Here is a 23,676-nt window from a genome sequence, read left to right as displayed (position 1 = left end):
ATCTAAACTACATCAATTGAACTACCCTCACTTACACATTGCTCTCCCCTCATCTACAGTTGGATGACTTCTGCATTACACACTTACACATGCAGACACACTGAAGATATGCGCCCGCACACACATTCAGAAACACTCGTCTATAAGACACACTCACACGCATCTATGAAGATATGCTCGCTCACGCTCACATTATCAAATAACATGCAGCACTGCCAAAATCATCGAAACCTCCATATTAGGAATTGCTACTTTGAGATGGTGCATGAAATTGGGTAGCCGATTGATGTCTTTAGCTACTCTTTCTGATGTTAATTTCAGTTATTAAATTTGCATTAAACTATATTTAATCACGATAATGTATCAAAATTCAATGGTTGTATTTGCAAGTTTAAGTGAGAGACAACTAGGCACTACCGCCTGCGAAATGAGATCACTCCATCGTTCCTTCCTGTTTACATTAGCACCAAATCTCTCACTACTTTGTTTGGACTTCATATTCTCAAACTTCAATTGAAATGTATAATTTGCTGAAATATTTGATATTCAATCTCAAGTTGTACTAAATAATTAAAATAAGATAGTGAAGGAATTATGGAAATGCAGATGATTGTGTAGGTTTTGTACGCTTAAAGTATGTCCATAGGCTCAGGTAAAGTAAAAAATATAGCTTTTATATGGCTCATGAATCAATTCTTCACGATCATCAGCAAATTAATGAAAGGTGTTGTTGACAGTGTTATCAAGCAACACTTAATGTCAAGCGGCAATAATCTGCTAACTGATGCTCAGATTAGTTCTGCCAGGGCCTCCAACAGCCACAACCATGAAATACTCTGCCTGGGGTCAAACTGGGTCGGCTCCAATTTTCCGCCTTGGCGACCGAACTTCACCTTCAGCGAGTAAATTGAGCCTTAGCTTTCAAGGTGTATTGGGTCCTCGAAGCAAACGCTTTGCTGGAATTTTTAAAAGGTCCGTAAAGCTGCAAAACTATGCCCGCTTAAGGCCTTCATCAGCATAATTGGCTATCATAGAACCATAGAATTCCTACAGTGCAGGATGAGGCCATTCGGTCCATTGAGTCTGTACCGACCATCTGGAAGAGCACCCGACCTAGGCCCACTCCACTGCCCTACCTTGCACATCTTTGGACACTAAAGGGCAATTTAGAATGGCCAATCCACATCTTTGGACTGCGGGAGGAAACTGGAGCATCCTGTGGAAACCCCCTCCACTGTGAAGCAGGCAACCAATCTGATTTCCAGACTGCTCCATGGGAAAAGTTCCCTGGAAGTCAAGAATGTATCGTGGGCCAACCCAAGGCTTCCCACTAATTTCTCACCCTCCTCCCACCTATCCACATTTCCTGCATAGACCCCTGTCGTTTGGGGTCCATGTTCACAGTAAATCCGCAGCTGTGGTCAGAGTCATTTTTCTGAGAAAATAAGCGCTGATTTTCCTTCCACATTGTTGCGTGCTTATTTATTTTGAACCCGTGATTATTCAACCAAAAAACTTGCGAACTAATCGTTACTTCGAAAGGCACATCGTTTGTGGATCACCTACAATTGTTGTTTCTCTTTACATTTAGAATGAAAACATACTTTTTTTCCAACGTTACTGTATTGCACATCTCTCATTACGCCTGTCAAGTATTTTGGGGTGTCTGTGCTAAATGTGCTATGCAACTTCAGTTGATGTTTCAATAAATAAATAATTGCAACCAAGTTAGTCATTTTTATTTAGAACAGAGGTTTTCAAACATTTCTATGTAGAGAGTAACTTAATTGCTGAAATGCAGTGTCAGCTAGCGTCAGCAAAACAACGCTATACTGTAGTTACAGAAAGTTTATATTGGTCCATAGCTACAGAAATAAGTGCCAGTAAAGCTGAATAAAGAAAATCAATGTTGACTAAATCAAAATTTGATCACCTCGCCACCAATATAAAACCAAGCAGCACTAGACTACATCAAATTTCACCACGTCGAGCACAAAACTCATCAAGAACTAAATTATTGATAGCTATACAATTAAAAACAAATAGATGATGAGACCAAGGGTGGTTGCTGTTTGGGATTGCAGAATGCAAAATGTGAAAGACACATTCATCTCAATTTGCATAACAGTTTATATACAATGGCATGAATTCAAGTGCAGTAAAGTAGCTCAAAGGAGGCAGTTCTCTCATGGATTGAAATGAAAATAGATAAATTTATGGTAGAATTCAAAAAATATCTCACCAAAAAATCCTGTTCTACTTTAATCTAGATTCTTGATCATAAAGTAAGAAAGGGAAATTCAGCTGAGGGTAGTTACGGATATAACTGAAAAACAAGCATTACCTATCTGTACCCTGATAGGTACAGATACCTGTACCCTGCAGAACAATGGGGGGATTTTCTGCACCTCTGCAGCAGGTTTCTTGGCGGTTGGAGGTGATTAGCTGTTGGCTAGCGGAGAATGCGTTTTCGCATTGAATCCACTCCTGTCGTGGGACCGAAAACTCCCGCTGGCGAGAAAGGCTGAACCTCCCCCCCCCCCCAATAGTTATTGCTGAGATAGTTAATTGTTAGTTAAAATATAAACTCAGATCAAGCTGCCCCACTGGCATAGGTCAAACAGAAATCCCCATTCTTTCTGCAAAAGGCTACCTTTTATGGCCCAATCATATACATGGTTTAATCAGCTGAACATCTGCAGTCAGCAAAAGCAACATAATAATAATCTTCATTAGTGTCACAAGTAGGCTTACATACGAGTATGAAACAAAAATGCTGGTAATACTCCAACACATCAGATTGCAACTATGGAGACAGCAATGTTTCAGGTTGATGATTTCCCATTTCCTGTTTTTATTTCAGATTTCCAGCATCCGCGGTAGTTTGCTATTGTACTATTGTATGGTGAGTTTTCATCATTACTCATTGGTCTTAGGAACATTGAACAGAAGACATTTAGCTCCTCAAACCTGCTTTGTCATTCACTGAGATTGTTGCTGATCTGTGACCTAACTCCTTTGCTTCACAGCGCCCAATAGCTTTGGCGAACAGAAACGTATCAATCTTAGTCTTAAAATTAACAATTGATCTAGCTTCAATTGTCTTGCGGAAGAGACTTCAAACTTCAAGCAACCTTTGTATCAGGAAGTAATTTCTAATTTCACTCCTGAAAAGTCGGCTCTAATGTTTGGACTATGCCCCCCCCCCCCGCACACAAGGTTGTGTAACTAATGGAAATGGTTTGTCCAAATCTATGCCATCAGTTCCCCTTAAAATCTTGCAAGTTTCTATCACAAATTGGAAGCAAAGTCTCAGCACAAATCACATCAATATTCAGGTCACAAATCGGAGACCAACTTCACATTACATGTCATATTCCAGTTTCTGATCACAAATCGGAAACAACATTGGAAAGGGGATGAGGTCCTGCAGCAGGAGTTCAGGGAGCTAGGCAGAAAATTAAAAGACAGGACCTCATGGGTTGTAATCTCGGGATTACTCCCTGTGCCACGTGCCAGTGAGACTAGAAATAGGAAGATAGAGCAGCTAAGCACGTGGCTAAACAGCTGGTGTAGGAGGGAGGGTTTCAGTTATCTGGACCACTGGGAGCTCTTCTGGGGCAGGTGTGACCTATATAAGAAGGACGGGTTGCATCTAAACTGGAGAGGCATAAATATCCTGGCCCGGAGGTTTGCGCGTGTCACATGGGAGGGTTTAAACTAGTATGGCAGGGGGGTGGGTACCGGAGCAATAGGTCAGAAGGTGGAAAGATTGAGGGAGAACTAGGAAATAGGGCCACTATGGCTCAGAGGAAAAGCAGACAGGGAGATGTTGCTGAAAACAGTGGGACTGGTGGCCTGAAGTGCATATGTTTTAATGCAAGAAGTATAACAGGGAAGGCAGATGAAAGTAGAGCTTGGATTAGTACTTGGAACTATGATGTTGTTGCCATTACAGAGACCTGGTTGAGGGAAGGACAGGATTGGCAGCTCAACATTCCAGGATTTAGATGTTTCAAGCGGGATGTAAAAGGGGTGGAGAAGTTGTGCTATTGGTTAGGGAGAATATCACAGCCGTACTGCGAGAGGACACCTCAGCGGTCAGTGAGGCTATATGGGTAGAGATCAGGAATAAGAAGGGTGCAGTCACAATGTTGGGGGTTTACTACAGGCCTCCCAACAGCCAGCGGAAGACAGAGGAACAGATAGGTAGAAAGATTTTGTAAACGAGTAAAAGCAACAGGGTTTTTGTGATGGGAGACTTTAACTTCCCCAATATTGACTGGGACTCACTTAGTGCCAGGGGTTTGGACGTGGCAGAGTTTGTAAGGAGCATCCAGGAAGTCTTCTCAAAACAATATGTAGATAGTCCAAATAGGGAAGGGGCTGTACTGGATCTGGTATTGGGGAACGAGCCCAGCGAGGTGGTAGGAGTTTCAGTAGGGGAGCATTCTGTGAACAGTGACCACAATTCAGTAAGTTTTAAAGTGCTGGTGGACAAGGATAAAAGTGGTCCTAGGGTGAATGTGCTAAATTGGGGGAGGGCTAATTATAACAATATTAGGCGGGAACTGAAGAACATAGACTGGGGGCAGATGTTTGAGGGTAAATCAACATCTGACATGTGGGAGGCTTTCAAAAGTCAGTTGAAAGGAATTCAGGACCGGCATGTTCCTGTGAGGAATAAGGATAAATATGGCAAATTTCGGCAAATTTGTAGGGCTCGAAGGCTGGGAACAGACGAAGCCTGTGTGGAATATAAGGAAGATAGGAAGGAACTAAAGCAAGGAGTCAGGAGGGCTAAAAGGGGTCACGAAAAGTCATTGGCAAATAGGGTTAAGGAAAATCCCAAAAGCAAGAGGGTAGCCAGGGAAAGGGTTGGCCCACTGAACGACAGGGGAGGGAATCTATGTGTGGAGCCAGAGGAAATGGGCGAGGTGCTAAATGAATACTTTGCATCAGTATTCACCAAAGAGAAGGAATTGGTGGATGTTGAGACTGGAGAAGGGTATGTAGATATCCTGGGTCACATTGAGATCCAGAAAGATGAGGTGTTGGGCATCTTGAAAAATATTTTTTTTTTTTTTTTTTTTAAATTTAGCGTACCCAATTATTTTTTCCAATTAAGGGGCAATTTAGTGTGGCCAATCCACCTAAATTGCACATCTTTGGGTTGTGGGGGTGAAACCCACGCAGACACGGGGAGAATGTGCAAACTCCACACGGACAGTGACCCAGGGCCGGGATTCGAACCCGGGTCCTCAGCGCCGTAGGCAGCAATGCTAACCACTGTGCCACCGTGCTGCCCATCTTGAAAAATATTAAGGTGGATAAGTCCCCAGGGCCTGATGGGATCTACCCCAGAATACTGAAGGAGGTAAGAGAGGAAATTGCTGAGGCCTTGACAGAAATCTTTGGATCCTCACTGTCTTCAGGTGATGTCCCAGAGGACTGGAGAATAGCCAATGTTGTTCCTTTGTTTAAGAAGGGTAGCAAGGATATTCCAGGGAACTACAGGCCGGTGAGCCTTACATCAGTGGTAGGGAAATTACTGGGGTGAATTCTTCGAGACAGGATCTACTCCCATTTGGAAGCAAGTGGTCGTATTAGCGAGAGGCAGCATGGTTTTTTGAAGGGGAGGTCGTATCTCACTAACTTAAGAGAGTTTTTCGAGGAGGTCACAAAGATGATTGATGCAGAGCAGTGGATGTTGCCTCTATGGACTTCAGTAGGGCCTTTGACAAGGTCCCATGGCAGTCTGGTACAAAACGTGAAGTCACACGGGATCAGAGCTGAGCTGGCAAGATGGATACAGAACTGGCTAGGTCATAGAAGGCAGAGAGTAGCAATGGAAGGGTGCTTTTCTGATTGGAGGGCTGTGACTAGTGGTGTTCCGCAGGTATCAGTGCTGGGACCTTTGCTGTTCATAGTATATATAAATGATTTGGAGGAAAATGTAACTGGTCTGATTCGTAAATTTGCAGACGACACAAAGGTTGGTGGAATTGCAGATAGCGATGAGGACTGTCAGAAGATATGGCAGGATTTAGATCGTTTGGAGACTTGGGCAGCAAGATGGCTGATGCAGTTTAATCCGGACAAATGTGAGGTAATGCATTTTGGAAGGTCTAATACAGGTAGGGATTATACGTGAATGGTAGAACCCTCAAGAGTATTGACAGCCAGAGAGATCTTGGTGTACAGGTCCACAGATCACTGAAAGGGACAAAACAAGTGGAGAAGGTAGTCAAGTAGGCATACGAGGTAAGACATGCTTGCCTTCATTGGCCAGGGCATTGAGTATAAAAATTGGCAAGTCATGTTGCAGCTGTATAGAACTTAATTAGGCCACACTTGGAGTATAGTGTTTAATTCTGGTTGCCACACTACCAGAAGTATGTGGAGGCTTTAGAGAGGGTGCAGAAGAGATTTACCAGGATGTTGCCTGGTACGGAGGGCATTAGCTATGAGGAGAGGTTGGGTAAACTTGGTTTGTTCTCACTGGAACGAAGGAGGTTGAGGGGCGACCTGATAGAGGTCTACAAAATTATGAGGGGCATAGACAGAGTGGATGTTCAGAGACTTTTTCCCAAGGAAGAGCAGTCAATTACTAGGGGGCATAGGTTTAAGGTGTAAGGGGCAAGGTTTAGAGTAGATGTACGAGGTAAGTTTTTTTACACAGAGTGTAGCAGGTGCCTGGAACTTGCTGCCGGAGGAGGTGATGCAAGCGGGGACGATAGTGACGTTTAAGGGGAATCTTGACAAATACATGAATAGGATGGGAATAGAGGGATACGGAACCCGGAAGTGTAGAAAATTTTAGTTTAGACAGGCAGCATGGTCGGCGCAGGCCTGGAGGGCCGAAAGGCCTGACCCTGTGCTGTACTTTTCTTTGTTCTTTTGATCTTTTTTTTAATATTGAGAGGCAATATATTTTATTTAACACTTGCCTTTTAAGTAACAATAGCTTTCACTTTTAATCATATATAGCATGGTGTTTGCTCCGATCAACAAAATGGAGTTCTGTTGAAGTCTATTTCCTCGTTTTGAACTGTTTTTCAGTCATTTGTGATTTTTCATCTTTGACTATGATTTGTTACACAATCAAGCTGACTGTTCTTCCAGTGGCCACCCTGGATGTACTATTGATGCAATAAGTGGTTGAGACCAATACAGTCTTTCAGTAAGACAATGTCTTTCAGTAGCATATTCTACTGTTAGGTTGAAATGTATCCCCTTTTGGTTCCTTGAAGGCTCATTTGGCAAAGGTGGTATATGACTGGGTCATCAGAAAGATAATGGGCAGTACTTTATTCTCATCCCATGGTGGGTTTGGAGGCAAGGAGCGCATTTAATCGGGTTGAACGGTGGTGGGTGGGGACACGTTCATCTTCTCATTTCCACCCAGATTAAGTCTGTAGTGGAAAAGGCCGTGGGCAGCCTTCCTTTTTTTATAAATGTTTTTTATTGAGTTTTCATATTTTATATATGACAAATTACAAATTATTAGAGAGAAAAAAAAAAGAAAACACAAAAAATTAACATGAATATTTACAGGTAAGCATCTTCATAACAATTGTGGCCGCCCCCTTTAGCCAGCATACATATTTTACAGTCCCCAATATGGCTGAGGCACATGTTTATAGGCATTTATTTATAGTTTGGTTTTGGGCCTTGGCTTGCCAGCAAACCCCCATAACGAGCCCGTAACCCCCCCCCCCGGCTACCCTCCCCCGTTTCCCGTCCATTATCCCCTGATTCTTGGCCACCCGACTATTCTTCCTCTTGTACGTTGGCCACAAACAGGTCCCGGAACAGTTGCATGAATGGCTCCCACGTTCTGTGGAAGCCGTTGTCCGACCCTCGGATGGCGAATTTGATTTTCTCCATTTGGAGAGATTCCGAGAGGTCGGACAGCCAGTCTGCAGCTCTGGGCGGTGCTGCTGACTGCCAGCCAAACAGGATTCTACGGCGGGCGATCCGGGAGGCAAAGGCAAGGGCGTCCGCCCTCCTCCCCAGGAATAGATCTGGCTGGTCTGAAACCCCGAAGACCGCCACTATCGGGCATGGCTCCACCCTCACCCCCACCACTTTGGACATAGCCTCGAAGAAGGCTGTCCAGTACTCCACAAGTCTGGGGCAAGACCAGAACATGTGGGCATGGATGGCCGGGCCTCTTTGGCACCGCTCGCATCTGTCCTCCACCTCCGGGAAGAACCTACTCATACGGTTTCTCGTTAAGTGGGCTCTATGTACCACTTTTAGTTGCGTCAGGCTGAGCCTTGCGCACGTGGAGGTGGAGTTGACCCTATGCAGTGCTTCGCTCCAGAGTCCCCACCCTATCGTTCTTTTGATCTTTGACCAAAATTAATTAACCAGGCATTCTGATCAGGGACCAACGTTCACACTCCCATCAGAAGCCCCACATCCGCAACCGCATCCCAAATTCCAGCCTTGCACCCCAAAGCCAAACCCCAATCCCGCACCCCCAGCCCCACAACCCCATCCCAAACCCAAGATCCGTAACCGCAACCTAAACCCCAGCCCCGCACCTCGACCCAAACCCAGCCCTGCACCCCCACCCGAAACCCCTGCCCTGCAACCCCAACCCAACCCTGGTCTCACAACCCCATCCCAAACCCCGGACCTACACCCCATCCCAAACTCCAGCCCCCGCACCCCCATCCAAAACCCCGGTCCCGCATCCCAGCCACGCACCTACATCCCGAACCCAAACCCGAGCCACGCACCTCAATTCCAAACCCAAACCCGAGCCCCGCACCCACATCCCAAACTCCAGATCTGCATCCCAAACCCCAACCGCAGCCCTGCAACCCCAATCCAAACCCCAGGCCTGCAACCCCATCCCCTGCCCCGCAATCCCAGCTCCGCACCCCCATCCCAAACCCCAGCCCTACAACCCCATCCCCGAACTCCCAGCCCAGCACCCCGTCCCATACCCAGGCCCGCATCCCATCCGAACCGCCAGCCCTGCATCCTGCTCACAAATGAGCTGCACTCTGTTCTGAATTCATAGTCCAATACGTGATCACCAATTAAGGACCGTGTTCTGTTTACAAATCTCAACACCTTCTCGTAAGTGAATAGATCATGCATTCTGATAAAAGAAATCAAGAGTCCACGTTATCACATCATGAATCACAGGTACGTTTCACATCACAGCTCACTTTCTGGAAAATGATTGCCACATGAAATGTTGTCCACATTACAATCATAAATTGGAGCCCATATTCACAAAACAGCTTATGCGAGATTCACATAACAAATAATAACTTCAGGGAGTTACTATTCTAGACCTGGGTTAGGGTTTGGCCCATAGGATAATCCGAAAAAAAGAATCACACAGTTTAGCTAGAATTGATGGCATGAGAACAAGAGCGAGATCAAATGTACTATCAAACACCGCGTTGTTTTTGAAAATGCTGAAGCCTCCTCTACCCAGCTTATCAACCTGGCTAAAACAGGTGATGTCACCAAGAAAATTAATTTAAACACAGGCAACTTAATCAGGAGAAATTCAGGGCTAAATTAATATAAGACACGCAGGTTCTATTTAACATTTCACTGAACAGAATGGTATTTTTTGATCTGTTTGAATTGTAGCAGTACAAGTTTACAAGAATGTCAGGTGTGTATCTAACTTTTCTTTTGATTGTACTGATTCATAGGTAATGAAAGTTTGAAGTGTGCAAGCTGACAGCATCCTGTATTAACTAGAAAATGTCAAATACTTGAGCTGAAAGAGAACACAAATGTCTCCCAATTGATCAATACCTTCCTTTTCTTTCATGTTCCTAAGAGGTAACATTGCCTTTAGTTCAATAAATGATACACTGACAAGTCAGTTTTGCATTAAAATCCAGTGCACAGCTCGTACATTACTATCAAAGCCCATAATTCAAAGTTGGGGGAAAAACTCAATTTCCTGAAGAAATAATGCCTTCTTCCAGAAGAGAATCTCCGTAAAATGGTCAGTTAAGTGTATGCGGGCCTGTATAGATTCACAAAGTCTGAAGTGACAATGTAGGGTTCAGATGGGTGCTGCTAGAAGGTCTTGGCATCCACCTCCATAGCCTACAGAACCCTACCAAATCCCGCAGATAATGAACATGGTCATCTTTACTGTGAAGGATGACTAAGAAGATAAAATTATTTGGTAGGCATGACTGGGTTTCTTATAAATTGTGAAAAACAAATGGAATTAAAGTCAAATTTCTCCTGCTCGTGCCACGGATTCAATAAGGATAGAATATAGTACAAATTCTCCGATAATTATCATTAATGAGAATATTGCATTCTTTCTGTAGGCCAGGATCAAGAATTACAACCTGCATTTTCTTCATCCTCGTTCTTCTCTTCTGACACAAGAGGTTATGTTAACCTTGATTTTTTTTTTGATATCTTGAAAAACTATTATGTACCATTACAAGCCAGAGTATAATATCTTATTGCCTATATTTTAGGGGTTAGCCCGGAAATCAGGACGTATGAATGTGTGTGTTTTACTTTGGAAAATTACAGTTGTTTTTCTTGATCTCTCAACCTTGCCAAGTATTTTGCAAATCTAAGAGTATTCAAGATGTGAAACTGTAAGATAAAGATTCAAAATAGACTTTTACAATGTTCCTGATATATTACCTTGCAGGTGGGCTGAGATTGAAGTAGGACTCATAGATTGAATTTATGATGCCAAAATCACTCATGTCCTTCAGATACAGGTAAAGCAGGATGACATCAGATAACTTGTATTCTTTCACTGCCAACTCCGCTACAACAAAACGAAAAGTAATCATCTGTCAACTAAACATGTAAAAGTTTTACAGTAATATATTCCGAAGAAACTCTCACCCATTACATTTATTTTCTCTTTCTGCTCTGATTTAGAAAGAGTGCTACTCAATTGTACAGTAATGTGAAACATTTATGTCAGAAAGTGAGCACTGCTATTGGAGGAAACCGCTGAAAATGTAGAATGTATTTATAGTGACGTGGATCTTTATTTCACATAAATCATTGCGTTGTAAAAGTCAATTTGGTAATTCGTGAAGAGGATTCCCTGCCATCACAGCATGATGGTTTTATTATTTTTTTTCTTCAGACTAAGAAAACAAAGATTGATTTAGAATGTATGCACATAAACCCACAAAGTGTTGATGAATAACTTGGTGAGCTACAGCTCAAATATCCATCTGGAAATATGATAATGGTAATAACAGAAAGGTGGTTTAAAAGTGGGTGCTTAATATTCACAGATACAAAGTGTTCAGAAAAGATAGGGAAGGAAAGCTGATTAACAAAGACATTGTAGCTTTGGAAAGAGATGTCCTCGAGCAGGCAAGGGTAGAATCCATTTGGTTAGAAGCAAAGAGGATACAATCACGCTACTGTGGCTATTCCACAGAGCTCCAAATAGCGACTGAGTGTGTAGGAGAGAGGGAAACAAATCTGTAGAAGTCAGAACTACAGATTGGTGCCATTGGGGTAATTTTAGCAACCCAAATATTGCTTGGGACAACATTACAGTAAAGGATAAGGAGGGGCAGTAATTTCTGAAATACGCCGAGGAAAACTTGCTTGACCAGAATGTTCTCGGTCCAACTAGGAAGGAGGTATTGCCGAATCTGGTGCTGGGGAATGAGTTGGGCCAAGTGTTTGTGTGAGAACACTTTGGTAAGAGTGATTATCATAGGATAAAACATTCCAGGTCATTACCAATTGCCGTGTTAAAAATGCTCTTCCTTGTATACCCCCTGCATCTCTTGCCCAAAATCTTAAATCTGTGTCCACTAGTTTGCACCATCAGATAATGGGAGTAGCTTTTCTTTGTCTGCCTTATCTAAACCTGTCATAATCTTGTACACGTCCATCAAATCTCCCCTCAACCTCTTTTTCTCCAAGGAGAACAATCCGTTTCTCCACCCCCAACCTTGTAACTATGATCGCCCATCCCTGGAACCATTCTGTTAAATCTTCTCTGGACCCTCTAAAGGACCTTCACATCCATCCTAGAGTGTGGTGACCAAAACTGGATGCAATACTCTGGTTGTGGCCTAACCAGGGTTTTTTGAAAGCTCAGCATAACTTCCCTGCTTTTGTACTCAATAACATTATTCAAGAAGCCTAAAATCTCACATGCTCAGTTTGCCACTCTTTCAACAGGTCCTTTAAAAGATTGATGCACATCTACTCCAGGTCCTTCTCTTCCTGCACATGCTTTAACACTGTGCCATTGAGTCTCTATTATCTCGCTTGCCAAAATGCAGCAACTCACACTTCCCTGTGTTAATTTCTATGTGCCATATGCCTCCCAATTCTCCTAGCCTACCTACATCCTGTTGCAGACAATATGTATCATTTTCAATGATTGACACTCTTCCAAGTGCAATATCATTGCAAATTACAAAATTTTCCTCTGTATTCAAATGCCCAAGAATTTATAAATGATATTTACACTTTGAAAAATAATGATTTCTCACAACTCACTGTTTTCTGTCCTCAAATCATTTATTCATCCAAGCTGCCAATAACCTTCCTATTCCATGAGCCACCGGTTTTCTACCAGCCTTTTATCTGGTACTTTGGCAAATGCTTTCTTAAAATCCATGTCATCAACATCCATAGCATTCCCTTCATCATCCTTCATCATAAACCTCAGTTGCATTAGTCAAAGACAATCTGCCTTTTACAAATCCATGCTGACTCTCTGTAATTAACTCAAACCTCTACAAATGCCTGTTAATTCTTTCCCTGGGTATTGTTTGCAAGACCCTACCCACCATTGATGTAACCAAGTGGGAGGTGAGGAAGAACTTTTTTTTTTACACAGTGGTTGGGAATGACCTGGAACTCACTGCCTAGGAGGGTGATGGAAGCAGACATAATCAATGATTTCAAAAGGAAAATGGATCGGCACTAGAGGGAACAAAATTAAGCGGGCTATTGGATAGAGTACATTAATGGGACTGACTGGATTGCTCATCAGAGAGCTAGCATAGACCTGATGAGTCAAATGGCCTTCTTCTGTGCAGTTACGATTCTATGAGTTAATGGTATTTTCACCCTAAATTCCAGGCTGGGAGGGCCGAAGAGCCTGTTCCTCTGCTGTAATTTTCTTTGTTCTTTGTTATTCTTTGAAAATACCCTTTATTCTACAATGCACAACGAAAGAGGGATGTGCTTCATCAGATGTATTATGCAATGGTTGAAGTTTTTCCAATATACCTATCTCTCTCACGTACGCTATTACATTCAGATAAAAAAGGGCAAATGCACCATTTTCTGCAAGTAAGGGGTCAAGTTCTTATCCTAGCCCAACAGCTGAGGACAGTGGCATTTTCCAAATTTATGCCCATAACCATGTTGAATGCATTACTCTGAAACGAGTGGAAATGTTCTCCAAGGTTTTTTTTGCTGAAATAACAATCTATTCTAACTTCTGAAACAAACTAGAAGCATACATTGAAATTAAAGAAGATTAAGGACTACCTTGTAGCAAGGAAAATATCTGCTTGGTTGCATCCTTAATGCTTTTCCCTTCCATGGGAAAACACGTTCCACTAATCCACTGGTATCCTTTCTTTGTTTTCGCAGACCAATAATTTAACTTCTCTGAAAGAAAATAAATCACAAATTCATAAGAGTAAATATATTATTCTGTCATTCAGCATCTAAAATCATTTAGAACTCTGGAAGACCTCATCTCAGAATGGAACAGCCTGATGCGTCTTGATCAAAGTCTATTTTAACGCAAGAATTATACTTATGTGCACCCATATACACACACAACCTGACAACATACACTGATATAAAACAAATTATGACTGTTCTACAAAGGTAGTTATTGGAGCTGTGTTATTAATTTATTGCAGCAAGAAATTACAGTGGTGTGATATGTTTTTGTTGTGACAAAAATATGTATTCTAATTGGCCATTTGAACTTGAGGTTTAGCTTACTTGGCTGGACAGTTGGTTTGTGATGCAGAGCATGGCCAGCAGCGCAAGTTCAATTCCTGTACCAATTGAGGCTATTCATGAAGGCCCGCCTTCTCAATCTTGCCCCTTGCCTGAGGTGTGGTGATCCTTACGTTAAAATCACCACTGGTCAGCTTTCCCTTTTGAATGTATGGTCATCTGAGACGATGGTGACTTTACCTTTACCTTTTTACTTATGTAAAACAGTTTAATATGCCATAAAAATAACAGGCAAGAATATGGTGAAAGCATATCAAGCAATATTTGTTGGCAGTGCCAATAGAAAATGTTCCCTCAACTGCTACATTTCAGGTTGCACAATTTGGCAAGTACATTTGCCCCACACAAGTGCCAGTCAATGATTATCTCCAGCAAGAGAGAATCTACCCATCTTCGAATCCCCCACTACCTGTATCCTGGTTACGATTGACCAGAAACTGAATGGGGCCAGTCATATAAATACTGTGGCAGCAAGAACAGGTCCAGAAGGCTGGAAATTCTGTTGCAGGTAACCCAACATCTGCCTTTCCAAAGCCTGTTCACTATTGACAAGGCATAAGTCAGCAGTGAGATGGAAACTCTATACTTGCCTGGCTCCAACAACACACAAGCTCAACACAATCCAGACAAAGCAGCCCACTTGATTAGTACCTGATCCATCACCTTAAACATTCACTCCCTCCACTACCAATGCACAGTGGCAGCGCTGTTAACAATATACAACATGCACTGCAATATACAACATGCACTGCAGCAGCTCATCAAGATTCTTTTGACAGAATCTCCTAAACCTGCAACCTCTACCACCTAGATGGCTGGGAACATCAGCACCTGCAAGTTCTGTCCAAGTCACTCACCATCCTGACTTAATATATTGCTGTTCTTTCACTGCCGATGGGTAAAAACCCGAGACTTCCCTCCCTAAAAGCACTGTGGGTGTACCTACACCTCAGGGACTGCAGCAGTTCAAGTAGGTAGCTCTTCACCACCTTCTCAAGGCAATTAGCGATGGGGAGCAAACGCTGGTACACCCCCGGTGATCGATTTAAAAAAAAATTCCAATCTAACCATATGCAATGTGCAATCTATGAACATTTTGAAAGAAACGCTAACATGCAATCTTAAACTGGTGAAACCAATAAAAAGTTATTAAAATACATACATTTTAAAAAATGAACTCTTCTAACAATCGCAATTTTAAAAATGGAGAATTCATGAACTCTTTATGAAAAGTACAAATTTGTGCTTTCTGCATCATTTTTTATTTAAGCTGCTTTACAGACCCCTAAGTGGAAGATTTAAACAGTATCCAACCACGGGTGCCAGAAACCCTCCAGTATGTTGTCCAAGTGGTTGTGCATCAAGTATGAGGTCGACAATGACTGCCAGCAGGCTTTTTGAGCTTGGGGGATCTATCACAGCTGAGCCTCCTGCTGCCCTCACCGAATGCCCACACATGCTCACTTTGCAGCAAAGACTGCTTGCAGACATTCTTGCTGATACTTCCCCTCATTTGCACCCTGAGCTAATACAGCCATTGCTTTCACTCTAAGATCAGCTGAATTTGATACCTATCAGGAAATAAATGCAGACTTTACAGATCTAGCACAGCACCACATCATACTATGCCACCCACAGAACTCTTTAAAAAAAAGTCATTTTTTTCTGCAGGTAAAATCTACAATACAAAGACAGCTTCATATCTTTAATTGCAAAGCTATTCTTTCATTAGCAGTTGGAGATCTGTACATATTTAAGCATTATGCCACACACCTTTGTTAATGAGACCCATTCATAACTTTAATGTAGAAAATAAATTTGGCAATTAAAACATTCCCCTTCATTGTGATAATACTTAAAAATCTGGAGTCTGAATGTGAACGCTCACTGAGGCAGATTTAGCTGTCGATCTCTGCATTTATTCTGACAAACTCTGCTGTTATTCTGCAGGTATGCAGTGAACCATTTTTTCCACCCCAACTCAAACAAACCCTACTGCCACTTTAACAATGGCAATTGTGAAATACTTTCTCAAATTTATTTCTTCAATTTCTCCAAGAGGACAGTCAGACTGGTGAAATGAGCAAACGCGTGGCAGATGATTAGAATTGGGAGGAAGAACATGGGGAGGCACCAAAATCAAAATGGCACTATTCTGAGGTAGCTGCAAGACTAAATGCCTTGGAGGTGCATATTCACAAATCTTTAAAGGTGACAAGGCAAGCTGAGAGTGGATCAGAAAGTATCTGGGATACTTAGAATTGTAAATAGCATTGAATATAAAAGCAAGACTGTCATATGTCATAGAAAAATGTTATAAATCAGCATTGACAACGAGTCATCCAGACTGGAAACGTTAGCTCTGTTTTCTCTCCACAGATGCTGTCAGACGTGCTGAGATTGTCCAGCATTTTCTGTTTTTGTTTCAGATTCTATCATCTGCAGTAATATGCTTTTACCTTATAAATCACTGGTTGGGCATCAGTTGGAGTTATTGTACAATTATTGACACCACACTTCAGCAAAGATGTCGAGGCCTTGATAAAGCATTCGATAAAACGTCACACAGAATCAATATTCAAATAAGGGCTTATGGAGTTGCAGCAATATATTAGCATGAATAGAGGACTGGTTAGCATACAGAAAGAAAAGGGTGGAGCAAAATGGGGCATTTCCAAATTGATAAGTTCTAACTAGTGGAGTGCCTCAAGAAGCAATGCTGGAGTCTCAACTATTTACAATTTATATTCATCACTTTAATGAAGAGACCCAGAATTTTGTATCTGGGTTTGTCGACGATAAAAGTTTAGGTGGGAATGTAAGCCATGAGGAGGACATAAAGAGTCGAAAGGATTTAGGCAGGTTAAGTGAATGGACAACAAGGTAGCAGCTGAAGTGTCATGTGGGGAAGCGTGAAATTATTCCTATTGGCCGCAAGAGTGAAAAAACAGAATTTCCTTGAATGCTGTGAAACTTTTAAATGTTGATAATCAGAGACTTGGATTTACTCGACAAGGAACAAATACAGATACAATAAGAAATTTGGAAAGCAAATGTCATGTTGGTCTCTATTCTAAGAGGACCTGAGTGCAAGAACAAGGAAGTCCTGCTGCAGTGCTACAGGACTTTGGAATGCTGTGCCCAATTTGGCCTCCATATTTAGGGACAATATTCTTGCATATGAGGAGATGCAGAGAAGGTTCACTAGATTGGTTCCTGGGATGAGAGGGCGGGCCTATGATGAGGGGCTGAATAAATGTGGTTTACACTCTTTAGATTAAAAGAATGAGAAGTGTTCATATTGAAACATACAAGATTCTGAGAGGCTTAACAGGGTAGACACGAGAGCTTGTTTCCCCTAACTGGGGAATCTAGAATATGGTGTCACAGCTTCAGGATAAGGAGAAACTATTTCACTCAGGAGAGTTGTGAACCATCGGAATTCTCTACGCCGGGAGGTTGTGAATGCTCCATCTTCAAGACTGGATAAACACTTTTTTGATCCCGGAGAGAATAAAGGGATATGGGGAGTGAGGAGGAAAGTGGAGTTGAGGCAGCCATGATCGGAATAAGTGGCAGGCAAGCCACATGACTGATGCCTTCTTATTTCTCATGTTCCAATTTTGTTATGGACCATGGATACCAGGGTTGCACATTGGTAAGATGAATGAGGATAGACAATATAAATTGAACGGTAAAACTTTGAGGAGGGTACAGGATCAGAGAGACCTGGATGTGTTGGTACTCAAGAAAATGGCTGGGCAAGTTGAGAAGGTTGTTCGAAAGGCATTTCAAATCTTTGGCTTAACTAATAGAGGCACTTAGGCTAAACCTCTTTAAAACACTGCTTAAAATCATGAACCCTATTGGCAGTGAAAATAAGGATAAACTATTTCTGGTGATAGAAGCAATGGTAACCAGAGGTCACAGATGTAAAATCATTGTCAGAACCGGGGGGGGGAATGTGGGGCTATGGGCTGGAATGCACTGCCTTAAAGAACGGGACTATCAAATTCCACAGGAATTTTCAGAAAGTAATTGGACATGTACTTGAAGTGGATTCATTTGCAGGACTATTGAAAGAATGTTGGGGCATGGGGCTAAATTGGACAGCTCATTCAAGGAGCCAGCATATGCATGATGGGCCAAATGTTCATTTTGGCACTGTGAGATTCAATGATTCTATGTGAAGCAATACAATTAAATGCAATAACTTTTCAATTAAGTAGTTTCTCACTGATTATTAATTACATTATACTATCACGTTTTGGTCATAAACTCACCACCTTCAGAGGAACTACTTGAGGTGAGATTCCAAGTGATCTGTGGCTTAGACATCTCTCTACAATCCTCACTTTCCACACTGATCTCCTGATTACAGCAAGACAAACAGGGCTTAATTTCAGTAAGCGCCATACTGGAAGATAAAGGCTATAGAAAAAAGAATTGCAATAAAAAATTAATTTCCTCTTCACCAAGTTCACACAACGACAAAAGGGTTTGATTTTAGCAGTGAAACATCATTGACATACGGCACACCATATTCCTAAACATTAGATACCAAGGATCTTTGGGAAGTGGCTGGGGAGTTGTTTGAATCAAGCAGCAGCAGGCTGCAATGAGAGATCGAGTCCAGGTAAGTGTTCAAGTGAGGGGCTGGATGGTCAGCGTTTCTCCTCCTGTTTCACCTCCTGTTTCACAGGAAACTATAAAAAGAGTGCCCTTGTGCCTTGTTTCTGTCTGGGAGGCAGAGGAAAAATTAATCCCATGACTTAAAAGTCTGTTATAAGCAAGAAGCATTTCTTCCAGTTCTGGAATTTGCAGCAATTTTGATCCCATGCACTTCACCCTCCACATTTCCAAATTATTTAAAACAATTATGTTGCAAAGCCCTAATTACAAACTTTTGCAAAGATTGCAATAACATGTTTCTTTCTAAATCTATTTTGCTTTTGTGCATTATAAGAAATAGCTGAAATGTATCAAAAAGTCGCTTATAGTATTTTGATGTTATATGCATATCATTGCATAGTATTTTGCCCGAATGGGGGCTGGTAAATCGCGCCCAATGTCTCTTGACATAAAACAAGACAAATCTGTAATCGACACATTTAAAGTTTAAATTCATGTTTTGATTGACCTGCATGTGTCTCAAGTCACAGATGCTAATCGCACTGCTGTTCTAAGGGGGCAACAGTACAATTCCACACCTTCAAATCCACAAATTTCAAACAAGGCCAACCAACAAATAAGAGAAGCTAACTTGTCACAACCCATGGACCAGAGTTTGGACATCTGCAACATGGGTTAAATGAGACGCCAGAATAGCAGCAAATGCAGTTTAAATAGTAAAATGTGCGGTTGCATGCTTTGGATTGAAGATGGGAAAAGTGTGTAAACGGGGGAGCAATAGTACATCAAACAAATAAAAAGCTTGTGCACATTAATCATGAAAAGTCATATACCAAGTACAAAAAAAATGCTTTTGAGAAAGTTTGGATTTGGATTTGATTTGTCACCTGTACCGAGATACAGTGAAAAGTATTGTTCTGTGTACAGTCCAGACAGATCGTTCCATGCATGAAAACCATAGGACATTCATAAATACACAATGTAAATACACAGGCACAGGCATGGGGTGAGCACACAGAGTGCAGTATTACGACTTCCGGTTGCGGTGATGCGGAGCTAAGCCGCACGTTCGACAGCTCCCGCTATTAAAGGACTTTCGGGCCTATTTTAGGGCCCCAAACGGCGCTGTTTCGACGATTCCCAGTGGGGGAAGGTGTCTGGAGGAGCATTCCGCAAAATTTATGGTGCTTACCCGGAGTGGGGCAAAGGAAAAGGCGGCAGCAGCTACCCAGGAAAAGCGGGGGAAGGAGGACAAAATGGTGGCCGGCGGAGCACCCGAGGACTGGTGGAAGTGGGCGCAGGAGCAGCAAGCTGCTCTTCTGCGCTATTTTGCGGAGCTGAAGGCTGAGTTGCTGGACTCCCTGAATGCGACTAACAACAAGCTGCTTGAGACCCAGGCAGCCCAGGGGGTGGTCATTCAGGAGTTGCAGCGGCAGGCCGCTGAGCGGGAGGAGGAGGCCGTGGTCCTTGTGGGGAAGGTGGAGTTGCACGAGGCACTTCATAAAAAGTGGCAAGACCGCTTGGAGGAGCTGGACTTTCGCACGAGGCGAAAGAATTTGAGGATCCTTGGCCAGGCGGAGGGGCTGGAGGGGTCGGATCTCCCGTCTTATGTGAACACGATGCTGAGCTCATTGATGGGAGCGGGGTCCTTCCACTTGCCCCTGGAGCTTGAGGGAGCCCACAGAAATCTGGCCAGGAGACCCAAGACGAATGAACCCCCGCGGGCGGTGCTGGTGCGGTTCCATCGATTCAGTGACCGGGAGTGTGTGCTGCGCTGTGCCAAGAAAGAGAGGAGCAGCAAGTGGGAGAATTCGGTAGTGCGAATCTACCAGGACTGGAGTGCGGAGGTGGCTAAGCGGCAGGCCGGGTTTAACCGGACGAAGGCGGTGCTGCATAACAACCAGGTCAAATTTGGAATGCTGCAGCCTGCGCGCCTGTGGGTGACATATAAGGACCGGCATTACTACTTCGAGTCCCCGGAGGAGGCGTGGGCCTTTGTACAGGCGGAGAAGCTGGACTCGAACTATGGTCTGGGGGCTGAGGGGTCCGGTGCACCACGGTTGTTGCTGTTTTTGCTGTTGCTGTTTTTGTAATTTTTACATGTGTTTTCTATGCTGGTTCTTGCTCTGTTTTGGGGTGGGTCTGTTGGGTATGGTCTTGGGTTATGTGGGGAATGTTGGGGGTTTGGTTTTTATTTTCTCTTCTGTACGGGGCTGGGGGATGGGGTGGAGCTGGAATTTGGGGAGCTGCGTCAGAAGGGTGGGGTGGGGCAGTGCAAAAGCGCGGGCTTTCCTCTGATTTCCCGCGCTGCAGGGCAGGGGGGGTGGAGCTGGTGGCGGGGGTGTGGCCTCTACTGGTTTTTTTCCGCGCTGAAGCGGTGCCAAGTGTGTGGCAGGAGGGGGGATGACCCCATGTCGGGGGGGGGGGGGGGGGGGTGGGTTTGGCAGGAGTTGCCGGGGTCAGCAGAAGTCAGCTGACTCACGGAAGTACCATGGAGGGTGCGTCGCGGCTAGGAGGGGTCCTAGCCTGGGGGAGGGGGGGGGGGGGGGGGGGGGGGGTGGGGGATGGGGAGGGAATACCGGGTTGCTGCTGGAAGGGCCGGGAGAGAGCTGGTGTGGGCCGGGGGGTAGAGGGGAGACGGTTTTGTCATGGGGGATGGGTCGGGCAGGGTGTGCTGGCCTGGGGCGAGCAGTCGATGAGCTATGACTAATCGGAGGGGGAGGGGGGCGGGGTGCCTTCTGACCCAGCTGATCACCTGGAACGTGAGGGGGCTGAATAGGCTGGTTAAGAGGGCTAGGGTATTCTCTCATTTGAAGGGGCTGAAGGCGGACGTGGCTATGCTCCAGGAGACCCACTTGAAGGTGGCGGACCACTTTCGTCTGAGGAAGGGGTGGGTGGGGCAGGTTTTCCACTCAGGATTAGACGCAAAGAACCAGGGGGTGGCGAACAAGGAGGGCAGATATATTATGGTGAAGGGTAGGCTGCTGGGAGAGAAGGTGGTGCTGGTTAATGTGTATGCCCCGAATTGGGACAATGCTGGCTTTATGAGGCGCATGTTGGGCCGCATTCCGGACCTGGAGGCAGGGGGCCTGATCATGGGGGGAGACTTTAACATGGTGCTAGATCCCCCACTGGACCGGTCCAGTTCAAGGACGGGTAGGAGGCCGGCGGCGGCCAAGGTGCTGAGGGGGTTTATGGACCAGATGGGAGGGGTGGATCTCTGGAGGTTTGGGAGGCCGAGGGCGCGGGAGTATTCCTTTTTCTCCCATGTACAAAGGGTTTACTCCCGAATAGATTTTTTCATCCTGAGCAGGGGATTGATCCTGAAGGTGCAGGATACCGAGTATTCGGCCATAGCAATTTCAGACCATGCTCCGCAATGGGTCGATCTGGAGATGGGAGAGGCGCGGGACCAGCGCCCGCTGTGGCGCCTGGATGTGGGGATGCTGGCTGATGAGGAGGTGTGTAGGAGGGTCCGGGGAAGTATTGAGGGGTATCTTGAGACCAACGACACGGGGGCGGTCCAGGTGGGGATGGTCTGGGAGGCTCTGAAAGCAGTGACCCGGGGGGAGCTGATTTCCATCCGGGCCCATAGGGAAAGGAGGGAGAGGGAGATACTGGTGGGGGAGCTCCTGGACGTGGATAGGAGGTACGCGGAGGCCCCGGAGGAGGGGCTGCTGGGGGAACGGTGTAGTTTGCAGGCCAAGTTCGACTTGTTGACCACCAGAAAGGCGGAGACACAGTGGAGGAGGGCGCAAGGCGCGGTATATGAGTATGGGGAGAAGGCGAGCAGGATGTTGGCGCATCAGCTCCGCAGGCGAGATGCGGCTAGGGAAATTGGTGGAGTGACGGATAAGGGTGGGAAAGTGGTGCAGAAAGGGGCAGAGGTGAATGGGGTCTTTAGGGACTTTTACGAGGAACTGTACCGGTCGGAGCCACCGGTGGGGGGGGTGGAGGATGGAGAGCTTCATAAACAGGCTACGTTTCCCAAAGGTGCAAGAGGAGCTGGTGGAGGGGCTGGGGGCGCCGATAGAGTTGGAGGAGCTAGTCAGGGGGATTGGTCAAATGCAGTCAGGTAAGGCGCCGGGGCGGACGGGTTCCCGGTGGAATTTTATAAAAAGTATGCGGATCTGGTGGGCTCCCTGTTGGTGCGTGCCTTCAATGAGGCATGGGAGGGAGGGGGGCTTTGCCCCCGACGATGTCACGGGCGCTGAACTCTCTGATCCTGAAGCGGGATAAGGACCCCTTGCAGTGTGGATCATACAGGCCAATCTCACTCCTCAATGTTGACGCTAAGTTGCTGGCAAAGTTCCTGGCCACCATGTTAGAGGACTGTGTGCCAGGGGTGATACACGAGGATCAGACAGGACTTGTCAAGGGAAGACAGCTGAACACGAATGTGCGGAGATTGTTAAATGTTATTATGATGCCGGCGGTGGAGGGGGAGGCGGAGATAGTAGTGGCGCTGGATGCAGAGAAGGCGTTTGATAGAGTTGAGTGGTGGTACCTGTGGGAGGTGCTGGAGCGGTTCGGATTCGGGGAGGGGTTCATCAAATGGGTGATGTTGCTCTACGAGGCCCCGATGGCGAGTGTAGTTACCAATGGAAGGAGATCAGAGTACTTCAGGCTCTACCGTGGGACCAGGCAGGGGTGCCCCCTGTCCCCTTTGCTTTTTGCACTGGCGATAGAACCTTTGGCCTTGGCGCTGAGGGAGTCGGGAAGTGGAGGGGCCTGGTGAGGGGTGGGGAAGAACATAGGGTATCGCTGTATGCGGAAGAACTGCTGTTGTATGTGGCGGACCCTGAGGGGGGAATGCCGGGGGTGATGGAGCTGTTGGCTGAGTTTGGGAGCTTCTCGGGCTATACGTTAAATCTGCGCAAGAGCGAGGTATTTGTAGTACACCCGGGTGATCAGGAGGGGGGAATTGTGAGGCTCCCGTTTAAGATGGCAGTGAAGAGTTTCAGATACCTGGGGGTGCAGGTGGCCAGGAGTTGGGGGACTCTCCATAAGCTTAATTTTACCAGGCTTGTGGAGCAGATGGAGGAGGAATTT

At 44.9% G+C, this 23,676-nt stretch overlaps 1 protein-coding gene across 6 annotated transcripts in view; it reads right to left on the bottom strand.

Moving 5' to 3' along the window:
• Positions 1-23,676, bottom strand: part of dph6 (diphthamine biosynthesis 6) — a 355,827-nt gene that overhangs the window by 139,117 nt on the left and 193,034 nt on the right. For 3 of the 6 annotated variants that reach the window (XM_038785975.1, XM_038785958.1, XM_038786001.1), the window contains exons 9-11: positions 18,276-18,423; positions 13,507-13,629; positions 10,660-10,789 (exon numbers count right to left, since the gene is read on the bottom strand). In XM_038785975.1, the coding sequence (XP_038641903.1) occupies positions 10,660-10,789; positions 13,507-13,629; positions 18,276-18,423 (401 nt within the window). The remainder of the gene's footprint in view (positions 1-10,659; positions 10,790-13,506; positions 13,630-18,275; positions 18,424-23,676) is intronic. The other 3 variants (XM_038785967.1, XM_038785984.1, XM_038785993.1) reach the window with 3 other exon arrangements.

The sequence above is a fragment of the Scyliorhinus canicula genome, chromosome 2, assembly GCF_902713615.1.
Source record: "Scyliorhinus canicula chromosome 2, sScyCan1.1, whole genome shotgun sequence".
Taxonomy (NCBI): Eukaryota; Metazoa; Chordata; class Chondrichthyes; order Carcharhiniformes; family Scyliorhinidae; genus Scyliorhinus; species Scyliorhinus canicula.
The sequence above is the reverse complement of the archived record's forward strand: the minus strand, read 5'-3'. Positions and strand labels throughout refer to the sequence as shown.